Source organism: Canis aureus, chromosome 33, assembly GCF_053574225.1.
Source record: "Canis aureus isolate CA01 chromosome 33, VMU_Caureus_v.1.0, whole genome shotgun sequence".
NCBI lineage: Eukaryota > Metazoa > Chordata > Mammalia > Carnivora > Canidae > Canis > Canis aureus.
This window is the reverse complement of record NC_135643.1, coordinates 982,250-996,828: the sequence shown is the minus strand read 5'-3', so window position 1 is coordinate 996,828 and position 14,579 is coordinate 982,250. Positions and strand designations below refer to the sequence as shown.

Below are 14,579 nucleotides of genomic sequence, written 5' to 3'. Positions count from 1 at the left end.
CACTATTCAACCACCACAATACCTTGGGAAAAAGGATACCATATTGTATAATCTCATTTTTTCCTTGCTTACTTAGCATATACATTCACTCACTACTGTCTACTTTCCTGGGTTAATATGAGATTGAATTTAGGGACTATTATGTAAAACACTTGGTAAACACTCATGTTTACAGAAACATAGTCTTTATTTATCAAAGGAAGATGAAGAGATGAGGGGTGATACTATTTGAAGTCAAAGTCTGATCTTTCAAAGATAAGTAAAACTTTAAAATTGTAATTCAGGAATTAAATTCAAGTTAATCACTAACAGTACTAGATATTTTAGTATCTAACAATTCTAATTAAATTACATCCAATAATCTTAAAGTCTTTTATTGAATTCAATCAGGAATATACAGTGCCTTTTTGCAACCATAAATTAATATAGAAATAAATGAAAAATGAATTCTGTGACATATCTGGACCAACTCTGAATTTGCAAAGTAAATAAATACTCAGTTCTCATTTTATCAAGTGACTCTGACCAACAAGTGAAAAATACATCATTCCTGTTGGTTTCCTGTGGGATCCCTTGAGTATGTATTTTTTAAAATTTTTATTTATTTATGATAGTCACACAGGGGGAGAGAGAGAGAGAGGCAGAGACACAGGCAGAGGGAGAAGCAGGCTCCATGCACCGGGAGCCCGACGTGGGATTCGATCCCGGGTCTCCAGGATCGCACCCTGGGCCAAAGGCAGGCGCTAAACCGCTGCGCCACCCAGCACCCAGGGATCCCCCTTGAGTATATTTTAAGTAAATAAAGAATGTGTTAGACTACAGAGCAACAAAGAGATATACAGTGGAAGCACTGATTAAAATGATGGATGTCCCCAACGGTGGAAAGAGCATTTTGCCAGAAGATGCAGAGGGATGGATTTTGGGACCTGGGACCGGAACTGGACCTGGAGCTGTTAATGAGAACACACAGTAATTGACACATGTCATTTTTGTATCTGAATTTCATCCACCTACACCATTTATCCTTAATATGTAGACATTCAAGTTGAGTTGCAAACTTACCTAAATACTAACTAGAAACAATGTTGAAATAAATATAGTTCATGAGATTTCAGGCTATATTTTCATATATATCATCAGAGTGTGCTGACATAGGTTTTATCTAGGATTCCACAGCCTTTTTAATATCTATGTAGACAAGATACTTTTGCTGTTGTACCAATTCTCTAGAATTCCTTACAATTTTTTGTTTCAATTTCTGTATACACATGCAAGGTAAATTTTAATTCTGTGCCTATTTCAAGTCTACATTTCATATGTATTTGCTAATAGCTACCAATATGAGATTAAATATAGCTGCATTTTTAAACACTAATTTAAAAAAAGTTATTTCAATTTTTTCCCTCCACACATGAAACACTGGTCTGGAGGAAACAGATTCCCTTTCATCTGAACTAGTGAAGAGAAACAGTGGAATCCATCCATGTGAGGATGATCTGTTTCACACGGCCCTTAACTGAATTATGGCTGTGTTTTGGTTTAGACTGTAAAAGGGAGAACTGGGAAGTATCCAAATGGGATCACCACTCAGATTTCAACAGAAACAGCCAATAAATTTTATAAGTCTTTAACTCTGTATTATCAATTCACTTGCCATAATTATAAACATGCAGTTCTATGAATATAGATGGGGTGCACTCATACATTAGTTTGTTACTATAGAGCAGTGGCTCTCAAGGGAGTAGTACTTCCTCATAACAGGCAGTCATAATTTGTCAATCACAACAGTGCAGTAGAAGTAAAAGGCTAAATATCTTGCAATGCTCTGGACAGTGTTTGTACAATGAAAACCTAACCCATTTCCACACAAATTTCAAATGCAGTGGAAGACATACATACAAGTTAATAATCTGTATATAATGCATAAGGCCAGAACCTAGACCTCAATTGTACATAGAAACATTATTTTTGGATTGTTTTAATAAACATCAATTTCTATCTATCTTCTATTTCTTTTGTCTTTCGTTTTCTTATATTTGCACAGAATAGCTTCTAGTCTTTTTTTAAATCCAATTTGTATAAGTAAATACAATTATCTGTTCACTATCTTTTACTATAATAGAGACACATATTGAAATCTATATGTTTGTTATAAGTTATAATTAGGACATTATAATTGATATTCTTATGGGTGCAGGTAGGTCTTATCTATGAATGATATTCCAGGACACTATAAAGTCTTTATAAATATTTGTTATAAAAAGGGGAGAACTGGGTTGATGGGGTTGAGAACCACTGCTCTAAACAGAACACAGTCGAAAATAAAGATATAAAGTCAAGTTGCTCCCACCATATACAAACTAATAAACATTTGCATATGACACTATATTGTTACTACGATGCCTTAAACTCCTGAAACTTTGCTCCTGTTATTGAGGAAAAATAAATTTGTTACTTTTTCTATACAGGAGATCAGACATTTATCAACTACGGAAATGAAATATTTCTTACCAGGATTGCCGATACCTTCTCGACTTTTGTCTTCTAAAATATAAACAGATTTTGAATTAATTACATTGTACATCTATCCAGAAGAGAAAAATCTGATTAAACGATTAAGTAAACTTGGCAATCTCTGAAAATGGGCCTGCAGAAAAGAGTATTAGGTTTAGATTTATGTGTGGCGTTGGGGAAGGGTTTAAATTTTACTCACTTGTGCTTTGATTTTTTTTTTTTTACTATCTATGTGTATGTTTTTCCATTCAAAGAGAGATTAAAATTTTATTTACAAAAAAGTACTTTTTCTGCACACTGAACAAGTACATTAATAGCTATCATTTACTGAGGGCTTTCTATGTGTCGTGCTTCATGCAATTGATTTATGTACATTGTCATTTTTTTAAAAGATTTTATTCATTTATTCATGAGAGAAAGGGGGGGGGGGCAGGCAGAGATACAGCCAGAGGGAGAAGCAGGCTCCATGCAAGGAGCCCAATGTGGGACTCGATCTGGGGACTCCAGGATCACCCCCTGGGCCAAGACAGGCGCCAAACCGCTAAGCCACCCAAGGGATCCCCCACTGTCAGGATTTTTACAGTCTCAGTAGGTAGGCATAGTTACCAGTATTATATAGATGTTCTTCAAAACTTGATTAAATCACAAAGGTAACCAGATAGCAATGTTTGATTTTAAAGCTTCTGCTCTCAATTACTATGACATATGACCTCATTTACAACGCTATACTAGCACTGAAATATTACGATATTGCCATATTTTGATAAGTTTGAAGCCAAATGCCAATTCTAGGAGCCCAGGATAGAGGTGTATTTTCTATAACTAAATTTGGTTGGAAGACAAGTGTCACGTGACAGAAAGTGAGCAAAATTTGAAAAGCATGAATCCTAGTTTTCTCTTTCTAGCCCTTTACAAGTTTCTTAAACTTCCTACAGTCCATATCTTCATCTCTGAAATGGCAATAACAATATTTATCTGAAATAGATTAAACGAGATCCTGTGTCAATGTTTTCTTTTTAAAACAATGCACTACATACAGCTTTCCAGGAGAGGGCATAATACAAAACATTCCCAGGGAAACCTAGGGGCCTATTTGTTGGAGGACTTGGTGAGTGCAGTGAGGAACACAGAATGACTGGTCTCATGCTGTAGGGTTCTCTCTCTCTCTTTTTTTTTTAAAGATTTATTTATTTTTGATAGACATAGAGAGGCAGAGATACAGGAGGAGGGAGAAGCAGGCTCCATGCCGGGAGCCCAATGCAGGACTCGATCCCGGGACTCCAGGATCGCACCCTGGGCCAAAGGCAGGCACCAAACCGCTAAGCCACCCAGGGATCCCCCTCATGCTATAGGATTCTCATACACACCTCTTTGATGATGCTGTTCCAATTACTACAGATTCCCTCACAGTGGCCACCTTACCTTTGGAAACTTCTTGTCCTATTCTGGAATAGATATGTGTAGCGGGAAGCCAACTGTTCCAGTTGCAGGTCAACTATTTTTTTTTTTTTTTCTCTGCTTAGCCCAGAGAGCCACAAGAGCAGCGTACTGCTACTGGTTTCTCAACATTTTCTCACTCTGGCTGGCAGACTGGGATATCAGAAGCTGTACAGCCCAGGTGTTTTTCTTAGTCCTCTTAAGACTGAGCTAACAATGATGATGGTAAAGGACCCAGGAACCCATGATATCTCCACCCCTAATAAAGAATTTATTACCAGGTTTTTCATCCAGTTGTACCACTTTTATTCCTAAATGAGAAAGAATTTCAGATAATAACAAAGACAACTACCATTTACTTCTATTTTAAACTACCATTCATTTTGCCAGACTTTATCTCATTAGAACTTTAATTAGTCCGGCAAGACAGAAGTTTTCTTCATGTTACAGATTTGGAAGAAGCAAAAAAAAAAAAAAAAAAGGAAAGAAAGAAAAAAAAAAAACTTATGTAATGTTACCCAGAGGAAAATGGCAGAGAAGAGACTTCATGAAACAGACAGAGAGACAGACAGGATCTGTCTACACAGCCTGTGTTCATTCCCTATCCAAGCTCAGCAGCTGCCTTTCAGATAACCACTGTGCCTTGCAGGAGCCAGTAAGAATACTATGCAAACTCAGGTCGCTGAACTGAAAAGTTGTAGCCACACAAAATGGCTTATAAGTGTTGTCAGAGGGTCACTTCAAAGTTGTGAGCAAACAAACACGTGGGCCAATATGGCAAATTCGGATGAATATAAGAGTTGCTGGATAGTCTCTCTGGGCCTGTATCTGTGATTTAGGTGATTAACTATGAATATGCAGTTTCTGTATACAGGACACAGTTTCCATAGATAGCAATGTTAGGCAAAGCTCAGCACTGTGTTGTTCATTCCATAATAATAAGACAGACCAAAAATTATTTTCAAAATACTACATGAACTCAGGAGAAAGGACTTAAGCATTAAATAGGGGCTTGCACCCTGAGATTTTACATTTTTGTAGTCCTTATAAGATAACCCCAAGAGGTAAACATGACAAATATTAGCTGTATTTGAAAGACAACAATCCTGAGGCAGAGAAATGTTATTACTGTCCATAGCTCTCTTGTAAATTATGTCCACTTTAAAAAAATTTTATTTAAAGATTATATTTATTTGAGGAAGAAAGCACAAGCAGGGGGAGGGGCAGAGGGAAAAGGTGAAGCAGGCTCCCAGATGAGCAGGAAACCAAGTGAGCCAGGGCTCAATCCTGGAACTCCAGGATCATGACCTGAGCCGAAGGCAGATGCTTAACTGACTGAACCACCCAAGCACCCCAACTTTTTAAAAAATTTACTTCTCTGTCCCAGGAAAAAAAAAATAAGTTTAGGGACTTTTTAATGGTTTTCCTCCTCTAAGTATAAGTTCTGAGACCCTTCTGCGGAACTTGACAGAAATCACTGTTCAGTTTCTCTGGCCACAGAAGCTCAAGGCCCCTCAATGGCCTTGTCCTCAGCAACAGCCTCACACTGTTTAAATATCTATTTAACATTTTCATGATTATATCTTATAGGTAGGTTAAATCTGCCATGGTAAATAAAACTGGAAAAACACTTGAGGGACCCCAAGTCTCAAGGAATGGGTACTAAGAAATGTGGGTCCGTTATTCACTGATGTGATCTTAGTCCCCCTGCATTATCTAATGGTGGCAATTATAACTATACCCCCCAAATTGGCAGCTTCCTCTCTCATATGCCAACCACTTCTTACCAGGTAGTGAAAAAGTTTCTGGAATTTTCATTCCTAAATGAGAAAGAAGTTTTCAGTGACTTAACAGCTTGCTCCAGTCAGTACACATTTTCCCAATTCTTATCTGATGAGCTTAAGTGATACATGTGCCAAAGCCCCACTGCCCTGTACTTTCTGGCGTTTTATTTAAAACTTTTGGCTATGAGAACCCTCACTGTGCAAATCCACTTCAAAGAGAGAGGACCTTTCTACCATGGCACTGCACTGAGTTTGTCCATATGCCAGAAGACTGTATTTTGCTACCTGGAAATTCTAGATGTTGAGTTGTCAGCCAAAGCTAAAAGTCAGCTTTCACATGAAACTGAAGTTTCTACTGAATAACAGCTGTAGCTGTAGAACCTAGAATGTGTTGGCTTGCATGCCTCCAGGTCCCAGCAGCCTTGCCTTCAGCCATGTCCCCTACGCCAAGCTAATTTCCCTGCTCCAGGAACACACATATGATAGAAGACAGACACTTTTTTCCTCTCTACACTCTTCCCCAGCTAAATCTTTGTAGAATGGCTAACAGGCAGCTGTAAGGGAAATGTTAATGTATAGTCTCATGACAATATATTCTTTAATGCCTGGGGGAATTAATCTTACCTCATACTTGGGCCCAGAGAGTAAAAAAGAAAGCTGTCTTACCAGGTATTTGGGTGGGTTCATGGCTCATCATACCTCAAGACAGAAAGGAGTATTAGTTATTTTGCATTGTGAATGCTCTTTTGTCTACACCTTCCCCCCTCCAACCCTAAAAAAAGGAAGAAGAAAAGAGTAACAACAAAAACACTTTTCAACTGTTCTTCATTCTCTGACAAAGCCCACTCCTTAGCCTGCACTTTAAAAACTTCATGATCTGACCCATATCTCTCCAAACTTCTCTTTATAAGGCAGTCCTAACATAAACTTTTAAATGAACAGCCCTAAGTTTAAGACCCTGCTTGATTTAGTTCTATTGTCATTATAATTACTAGCTCTATGATTGGGCAGGCTTCTTAATCCTTTTGAGCTTCAATTACTTATTTAGGCAAAAGAAATACTTATAATCTAGGTTTGTACTAAGTGATAATCAAAGGAAATAAATCATAAAATTGCTTAGCACACTGCAGGGAACATACAAAGCATTCAATTAATGGAGTCCCTCTCCTCTTGCTTAACTTCTTCCTCAAACTCTCCATGTCCAGTAATATCCTTAGTCCTAGGAGTCAGCCCTTAAGTCTCCCCCTAACCTTGTAGCTAGTCTCAGAGGGTAAGGAAAAAGATCGCTTACCAGGTAAGACAGTGGACTCTTGGTTTTTCATTCCTTAAGACGAGAAGAGAAACTGTTTAGTTAAAAATGCATCAACTTGAAAATTAATTTAACCTTGTATTTATATTGCTATTTACAGTGGAAAACTAAAAGCTTTGAGAGATGGCAGGAACAGGGTAAAAGGGGAGAACATTTAACTCACTGGAGTCTGACCTATGCTAAAAACTATGGCTAGTTACCCAGGCTCTCTCCTAGATTAAGCAATACAGCTGTTCGTGATTTTTTTTTTTTTTTAAGATTCAGTCCAAAGACTCTGACCTACAGTTGTCATATATATTGAAAATAAAATTTCTTGATTACATAATACATTATAATTACAGGTAATTTGGAAAAACACATGAAATATTAAAAATTACTCATAATTTTAGATCTCAGAGCTACTCATTCTCAATATTTTTGGCATATCTCCTTTCAATTTCTTTGCTATATATAGGTACATACACATTTGTAAGCATTTTTCCAGCTTTATTGAGATGTAATTGATAGTACTGTATAAGTTTAAGGTTTATAGTATGATTTGATTTACATGTATTGTGAAATGATCACCACAATTAACATCTAATATCTCATGCAGACATTTAAAGAAAGAAATTATGGCTTTTTTCCTTGTGATAAGGACTCTCAAGATCTACTCTCTTAACAACTTTCAAATGTACCATGCTGCTGTACTACTATACTCATCCTACTATATATTTCATCTCCAGTATTGATTTCTCTTATAACTAGAAGTTTGTATCTTTTCACATTTTTTTAAGATTTATTTGAGACAGACAGACAGAACAGATTTCCGACTAAGCACAGAACCCAACGTGGGACTCGATCTCACAACTCTGAGATCATGACCTGAGCTGAAATCAAGAGTCAGATAGTCAACCAACTGAGCCACCCAGGTGCCCCCTCTTGAAATTTCTACATAAATTGCTATTACAGTCCATATGTTTTATATCACATTTATATTTGCCACTATATTATTAGCACTTTCTCGATCTTTAAATATTTTTCAAAAACGTGATTTTTAGGGGCATCTGGCTCAGCAGAGTCGGCTTCTCTTTCTTCCCCTCCCCTGCTCACATGTGTCATGTGCTCTCTCATTGTCTCTAATGTAGTTAAGTAAATCTTTTAAAAAAAATATGATTTTTAAGTTGTTTAGTGTTTCATTATATGGATATTATTTAACAATATCCAACTGTTGGATACTAAGGTTATTTATAAATTTTGGCGACCACACACAGTAAACGTTTTGTACCACATATCTTTATTTCCTTAGTACAAATACCTCAAAGTGTTATGATAAGGTTAAAAGGTATGGGCATTTTTAAGGCTGGTAATATAAACTATCAAACTGTCCTTCAGAAAAGTTCCAATTTATAATCTTACCATTAATTTATGAGTGTCCCTATCCCAGCACCCTTGAGGTCATTTGAGTAATATCATTATAAAAAACGACAACAAAAACCTGGGAATGAGCTGTACTTCAAAATATACTAAATAATTAGATGGATACAGGTAATAGCATCTATTACTCAGACTGCTAGAAGCAGAAATACATAAACAAGATCATTTTAATTTAGAAAAAGATAACATCATTTTTTAATGCCTCTGCCTTCCTCTATCCACGTAACAGCTAACATAAAAGCAGAAAATATGCTCTTTAGTATATGTGCTGCCAAAGCAAGCACAGAAAATATGCTCTGTAGAACTAGTTCCTCATATCTTATCCCTAACTGCTCTGTGGGTCATCCTGAAGATAGAGTCAGGTAAATGAGAGAGCTGCTGTGCCTTCTTTATAAAGGAGGTCTAACTCAGGAGGGCTTCTTTATACCAAGCTAGTAAGTTAAAATGGGTTCTGCCCTCTTCCCACTTTTCCTTACCGTGCCATACTTACGTGTTTCCATCCCTAAGAGAGCTATATTGCAAAGGAAAACCCCCAGAGTTTACAAAAATGTCTTACCAGGGTCTTCAAGGTTCTGACTTTTCTCACCTAAGTTATAAGAAGAAACTTACCCATTTTAATGATAAAACAAAATAATTGAGAATTACTATAGTTACGGCAAACTATTTTCAGATATCATAGCCATAAAGAACCACCTAGTATGTCCAACAAATTAAAGCTACTAAATTTAAGTGTCAGCCAGAGTCCAAATGCACCGAATTGGGCTGCAACCTTCCTCTGGTCCTCTCTATTAAGAAAAATCATCACATATAGCCAGTCTTCTAGGGATCTCAATGAGCTAGAAAAAATACCTGTCTTGAAAAGTTAGCTGAAGTTCCTGTGAAATAACCAGTAAAACTTGTTGACTGCAGTGAGTCAATAAGAAATGTTGCTAAAAGCAAGTCCCCAGGAGCTTCACATGAAGCTGCACAAAATGCTTCACATAAGGACAGGAAGCATCTTCCAAACATCAGGTAAACTACATAGTTAGGGAAAATCCAGATGCTTTTCTCTCCTCGGTAAAGATAAACTTACTGTAGCTACATGGGCCAAACATACAATAAGGAACTTAAATGCAACAAAGTGATTTGAGTCAAATCACTGAAGTAGAAACTTAGCAGGGAAAGCATCTAATCACCCAAACACTTTAGTCAAATGACAGCAAACATCAGCATATTTAACAGATGAAAATGAGTAGCTTTTCTACTTTTATCTGGATGTGTGATGCCACACAGGCTAATCTCAACAATGAAAAACAGAGCTATACTAAGAGGCCCTCAGGTCTGTCAAGAGCAACTAGTCCTTCAGGTCCTACCAACTTTACTACTCCCTGGAATATTTATTTCCATATTATTCAGCTCTCCAGAGAGCCAACCCTCTCATTTGCAAAAAGGTAAGTTTCCCCTAGAATAAATTCTTTTTTCCACTTCTCTTACCTCTCAAGTTACTCCTTCACATCTGCAAAGTATTCTTTCTTCAGCTAAAAAGTTAATTTGCTAAATGGGAAAGAGCTACTAAATACTAAATATCCACTTAAGGATTATTTTTAAAAATCAGAACACACTTACCAGGGTTGTAGACATTGATGAGTTGATGATATTCTGAAATACAAACATGTTTTCATTACCTAGTACTATGCTCAGATGTACATAAATGTCAGGTTCAGTCTATTTTTATTTTATTTTTTTTCAGTCTATTTTTAAATGCCTATTAATAAAAGATTTGAGTTGGCTTCCAAAAATATAGTAATGAGAAATATAAAATTTCAATATCAAAAACAAATGGGTATGGATTTATTTTAATTACATGAAGAATTCAAGAAAAATTTGCCAGAAACACGGCTAGAAACAGACTTTTATTCTCAAACTTTTTAACAAGGAAATCTTCAGAAGGATCCACCCAAGACATGCATTAGCCTAAAGCACTTTCTGGAAACTTTGGTTCAAATCTGGTGGGCTTATGGGATATGCTCCTCCTCCTAAAATTCCTGTTTATCTTCTGAAATCTTTCCCGTGGTCTGCTAAGGAAGATTATTTTTATTACTTCCTCCTACTTTTCACTGAAGAAGCTGAGACAGACCCCATTACTTCTGTCCCCTGTATCTCCCCCTTTCAGCCATATGTACTCTATTCCTTCCCTTTTTAGTCTCCCAAATGTTATTTCCTAAGATATCAAAATGTAAGAATATGAATCTGGCACTGTGAGTACGAATCATGCAGGGGGATTCAAAAGTCCTTAAGGCTAGGGCGAGAGTGGCATAGTCCTTGCATGCCCAAGGCAATTGCAGTGTTTGAGGGTATAGCCATAGGCATGGCTGGGGGTGGAAAGCAAGCAGCAGACATTCCTGGGCCCTCCACCTGACAAGGCGGCGGCGGCGGTGGTGGTGGTGGTGGTGGTGGTGGTAGTAGTAGTAGTAGCAGCAGCAGCAGCACAACTCAGCCTTGAGAAAATGATGGCTGCAGTATGACAATATGGTGGGGTGGCTCTGACTCATACCTGGGAGAATTTAATATTCCCATTACAGCAGTAATTAAAAGCATATCTTACCCACGTTCTCAACACAATCTTCATTTTTTAGTCCTGAAACATGAAGATAAAGCTTTATTAATGAGATACAATCTTCCCTAGTAAAGATTTCAAATTGGTCTTATGGCTACTGGTAATCTAATCTGTAAATCTACCTATCAGATCCATAATTCAGTGGGATTCAAAATGCAGAACAATTACATTTTTGTACTCACATTATAGCTAACAAACAGCATGATCTTTAATAAAACAAAATGTTTCTGGAATTCAGTTTCCTTATCTGTATCTTTTACTGGGAATTTGCTTCAAATAACCTCCAAATGGCCATCCAAAGCTAACACTTTAGGATTGTATTCTATGATTAGTCTGCAAAAATTAGGGAAAAATTTACCTGGCTGTTCAACTAATTTTCTCTTTGGATACTAAATGTCCTCAACAGAAAACCTATCCTTTTACTATGACAAATTTTTTTTTTTTTTTTAAAGAGAGAGAGAGAGCGTGAGCCTGTGCATGCACAAGAGCAGAGAGAGGGAGAATCTTAAGCAGACTCCATGTTCAACATGGAGCCCGAATGGGGCTTGATCTCTCACACTATGATCATTACCTAAGCTTAAATCAAAAGTCAGATGCTTACCCAACTGAGCCACCAAGGTGCCCTTATGATAATTCCTATTCATTGAGAAAAAAATTTTCAATCAGATCTTCAAGATCCTTGGATATATAAAAAGAAAGATCCTTCACATTCATATAAAGAAACAAGTTGTTCTATCCCAGAACATTGATTGGTGGTCCCAGAACACTGATCTATATATGTAAGGAAATCCACAGTTTTTGTAATGCAAGAATATGGCATCTACCACTATATATTTATAAGGCCTTAGACTTTCTCACCAGTGATGGCCTAGAAAAAGTCATCAGTACTGCAGTAAATCCTCTGAGATGTGACAAACAGGAAATCTGCTAGCCTGCCCCACAGTGGTTAGGTCAAGAACTTCAGTGGAAGGATGTTTATTTAGACTTGGTGCCAGCATGAGCCATGGAGGGCTTCCTAGAATACCACAGGAAGGCCTTGGATGTCCTATGATCTCTTTTCCATGCCTGGCTAACTCACTGATCTAATCTAACCTATTCAGCTACCTGAGAATGAATCTCTCCATCTAAAATGGGGGAATCCCTAAGAGGTCCGTTAGAATCTGGATGGTGCCCTGAGGCTGCCAAAATAGAAATTAAACGAAAAACAACAGTACAGAGACTAATACAAAATATTGCTTTAGCAGGAGATGAATGAGTACAAGCCTCACTTCAGAGGGCTTAGTTGAGGGTGAGGTAAAGGTGAGGAAAGGTGTAGCTAAGAAAGCTATAGGTATAATATACCTTACAAGACTAAGGCAGTATTTGTTGATCGCTGGGTTTCTGCAAACAAGCAATTTCTCCCTTTGCAGGGCTGCTACTGCTAGCCTGTTACTGGGACTGAAACAGACTGTCTCACTAAAAGACTCTTCAACCCCCTATATTATCATGCAATGGTTCTCTCTGAACTTAAGTCCCTAGGTAGGATAAAACCCCAAAAGTTCCATTGTTGCATGGAAATTTTACTTGTAATTAAGAACCAAACCCAGCTGCTAAGGCCTTAACCACTTTCACAAACAGGTGCCTGTCCATTTATTAGACCTGCAGTTCCCAAATACTGGTAGAAATTCACAAAATACCAAGGGGTGTTTTAAAATTTTGGGACAAACACAGATGTACTTGGTATCTATCAGACACAGCATGAACTACTAGCTTGAAGTAGAACGCAGTTTCAAAGTTATACCATGTAATATTCTGTTTGATATCATGTATTTGCATAGTTGGGTTTTCAGTAATTGTGATAAAAAGCAAATATATGTGAAAATCAATGTGGGTCAGCAAATAAGTGTGGTATGTAATCTGATTCCAAGGTTTGAGAAGCTGAACAGTGTCCAATAGGCACATACATTCCATTAGCAAATTACTGAGGTTAAGAATGGAATATTTAAAAAAATATTTTTAAAAAGCCTTATTTACTATTTTATCCAAACTACTGGCTCAATAGGGGCCTTACCTACAAGACTTGCACCTGAAAAGACAGCACAGTTTTCTATTAAATCAGCCTGCCTGCAGGTTGGGCAACTCCAATAGAATGCTGCATCCATCCATTGTAATAATAATTTGTTTACTGCCTTGGCTGATCTTGTGAAGAGCAGAACTTCAAATGGTGATCCTGGCAAGGAGTGTACCACCTTGGGGCTGACTGACATCTACCAGTGCCAACACTAATGGTCTAGGCTGTAGAGACACTCAGAACTCTATTACCAAAGATAAAATCATATGTAGTCCTCTCTATGGAAACAAACACAGCTAACACAACTCATGAAGTCAATACTTATGCTACAAACATACATGTTCATATGCAGTGAATATATCTAAAGAAAGGCATCTGGGGGAGCCTGGGTGGCCTGGTTGATCTAGAGTTTGCCTTTGGCTCAGGGACTCGTGGATCAAGCCCTGCATTAGGCTCCTCACTCAGCAGGAAGTCTGCTTCTCCCTCTGACCCTTACGCCACTTGTGCTTGCTCTCTCAAATAAATAAATAAAATCTTTAAAAAAAAAAGAGAGAGAGAAAGAGAAAAAGAAACACATCTAGAGACCGACAAAGCAAATCAAGCACGTGTAGCCATTGTCTTTACTACAGCTTCTGGCTCTGTAAGCAAATCTACCACAGTAAGGAAATCATTTATAAAGGATTAGGACTTCCAATAAAAAATTCCATCAGCCCCCCCGTAACAATCTCTCCAGAACTGACTGGCTGTCTCAGCTATTTATAAGTTGCATACAACCATGCTAACCTCTATCTTGGCTGAGTTCCTAAGTACCAAGGAATTAGGTGTTGAAGAATGAGGTGAATTGGAGGAATGGTATGCTCTCCACCTTTTTGTGTAGGTTTGCTTGTTCTGACCTTAGTGGATGGACATTTATATAATATCTGCTTTTACTTCAGTAGATAAATATATATTTCATATGATTTCAGTAAAACGACAAATGGTTCATATTGATTAGATCAAAAACACCAGTATATGAAACTGGAAGCTAACTTTGCTTCCAGTGGTTCTGTAGCTAATCTCCTTGCCAGAGAGGTCACTATGAACTAATCATTATGGAAAAAGGACAGCCAATCTGGATCATCCCAAGAGGAAGTGACAGCACATAATGGGTTGGTATTATGGTAGGCAGCTTCTGACATCGTTCCCAATGACCCTGCTTCCTGGTATTCACATCCTTAGATAATCCTCTCCTTCTGAGTGTGTAGTGAACTAGTGACTTACTTCTAGCAAAGAGAATATAGCATTGGTGATATTACTTCTGTGATTAGGTTGCGAAAGGCTATGATTTACTGGTTTTCTTTCTTGCTCGTTCTCTTGCTTACTCTGATGAAGCAAGCTGCCATGTTTTGAGATACTCTATGAAGAGCCCTATGTGGCTAGAAACAAGAGAAGTCTCTGGTCAACAGCTCATGAAGAACTGAGGTCTTAGTTAAC

General features: G+C 37.6%; 1 protein-coding gene across 16 annotated transcripts in view; it reads right to left on the bottom strand.

Annotated features, from left to right (window-relative positions):
• Window positions 1-358: 358 nt before the first annotated feature.
• The window catches only part of ART3 (ADP-ribosyltransferase 3 (inactive)), a 207,122-nt gene continuing 192,901 nt past the window's right edge, over window positions 359-14,579 (bottom strand). For 8 of the 16 annotated variants that reach the window (XM_077882539.1, XM_077882541.1, XM_077882535.1 and 5 more), the window contains exons 4-12: window positions 11,045-11,077; window positions 10,066-10,098; window positions 9,017-9,064; window positions 7,027-7,059; window positions 6,402-6,434; window positions 5,739-5,771; window positions 4,230-4,262; window positions 2,512-2,544; window positions 359-950 (exon numbers count right to left, since the gene is read on the bottom strand). In XM_077882539.1, coding sequence (XP_077738665.1) covers window positions 817-950; window positions 2,512-2,544; window positions 4,230-4,262; window positions 5,739-5,771; window positions 6,402-6,434; window positions 7,027-7,059; window positions 9,017-9,064; window positions 10,066-10,098; window positions 11,045-11,077 — 413 coding nt within the window. In that variant the 3' untranslated portion in view covers window positions 359-816. The remainder of the gene's footprint in view (window positions 951-2,511; window positions 2,545-4,229; window positions 4,263-5,738; window positions 5,772-6,401; window positions 6,435-7,026; window positions 7,060-9,016; window positions 9,065-10,065; window positions 10,099-11,044; window positions 11,078-14,579) is intronic. The other 8 variants (XM_077882530.1, XM_077882531.1, XM_077882532.1 and 5 more) reach the window with 8 other exon arrangements.